Source organism: Octodon degus, unplaced genomic scaffold (genome assembly GCF_000260255.1).
Source record: "Octodon degus isolate 3935 unplaced genomic scaffold, OctDeg1.0 scaffold00476, whole genome shotgun sequence".
NCBI lineage: Eukaryota > Metazoa > Chordata > Mammalia > Rodentia > Octodontidae > Octodon > Octodon degus.
Window position 1 is genome coordinate 6,781 of NW_004525052.1, and position 1,672 is coordinate 8,452.

Below are 1,672 nucleotides of genomic sequence, written 5' to 3' on the forward strand. Positions count from 1 at the left end.
TATTTGACTATTAAGGCATCCTGAGGGAATGTCCATTAAGACAAAAATTAGATTGATATTTCTAAGGGTTGAAATAAGGTCATCAGGGACTTCATGGCTGCTTAATAAGTACAGGGAAATAGTGAATTGCATACAACCTGGTAAAAGAAGTAGATATATGGAAGTGGACACTTTAGAACAATTTGTTTTATGCTATGTGAATTTGATCTTGATTCAACTGTGTAATAGTGAAGAGTTTGAGCTTAGAATTACATTTTGAATCTACTACTCCTCTCCCTGGCATTCAGGCCTTAGGCAGCAGTTACGATTGTCTGACCTCTGTTCTGCCCTTTTAAAATATTTTTGTCCCCTCACCCACCACCTGGGCCACAGAGAGGCGAATTTCTACATAAAACCCTTTAGCCCTGATCACACAGCACAAGGAGGTGATACATGAAGATTATGATTATTCTGGAAGTGAAGTCACTCATTGTGAGCTGTATCCTGGGATGCAGAGCTTCAGACAGTCCTGGAGCCACTTTGTGCCTTTTAAGCCCTGAATTCTTTCTATTCACCAAAAAGGCTTGATTATTGTTGATCCAGTTCTAACTTCTCAACCTCTATTCACACAAGAAGGGATACAACACAGAACCTTGTAAGACCTGTAGCAAATTGGAAGGAAGCTCACAAAATAGCTTCGCATAGAGTAACAGCCAGGGAGGAGAAAGGTGCTGGTTCACCACAGGTTTCTCAGATGCAGGAAGTGAGAAGCCATTGTCTGTAGAGTTCAGGCACTTAATGACCCTGCAGTGTTTTATTCCTTTTCCCTGAGTCCATTGTGCAGGGCAGGAAACAAATTTTGTATACTGGGGGTACTCTGCCAAAACCAACCTCTTTGGGTGTGAAGTCAATGTCCTCAGGAGCCACTGGACTCGTGATGGAAAAATTCTGGAGGATGGTGGTGAAGAAAAGGAACAATTCAGCACGGGCTATACCTTCTCCAAGACAGATGCGCTTCCCTGTGGGCACAGAGGTTCACAGCATCTCAGTTACTCTTCTCTCATTGCAGGAACAAGTATCCAACACTCAAAATGAATGAATGGCTTAATTAGAGCACAGTTACTTGGAGTTTCATTCCATACTCAGCTGGCTCCAATGCAGAGTGGCACATGGCAGAAATCAACATTGCATGACAGCAGCAAAGAGCAAGAACAAGAGGGAAGGAGTAGTGGCAACAATGACTACGGAGTGGAAGTTTATCTTCCTTAAGTTGCATTTAGGCTATTCCCAGGCTAGGTGTAGTGTTCACACAAATAATCCCAGCAGTACTAAAACCCATAATCCCAGCCTTGAACATAAATTAATTTCAAACTCTAGAAGTCCACCTCATGACTGCATGATGCTCTGGGGAGACAATTAGACACAAACCATAGCATTCTGCCTTGGGACCCCAAAGTCTGATGCACATCCCTTTGTGCAAAAGCCATTTTAGTCCATCTCTAAGAATCGCCAAATTCCAAACAGTTTCAGCATTGCTGAAAAGTTCAAGTCCCAAGTCTCCTCCAAGTTCTAAGGCAAACTTTTGGCTGTGAGCCCCTGTGCAAATGCGAATAAAGCTAAACACTTTCAACATTCAGTGTACAAGATAAACATTATCATTCCAAAAGGTACACAGCAGGATACAAAGCATTGG

The 1,672-nt window shown here is 42.5% G+C and overlaps 1 protein-coding gene across 1 annotated transcript in view; it reads right to left on the bottom strand.

Moving 5' to 3' along the window:
- Positions 1–774: 774 nt before the first annotated feature.
- LOC101568688 (cytochrome P450 2B4-like) overlaps positions 775–1,672 on the bottom strand; it is a 26,775-nt gene continuing 25,877 nt past the window's right edge. The window contains exon 9 of the mRNA XM_004648611.1: positions 775–998. Within this exon, the coding sequence (XP_004648668.1) occupies positions 775–998 (224 nt within the window). The remainder of the gene's footprint in view (positions 999–1,672) is intronic.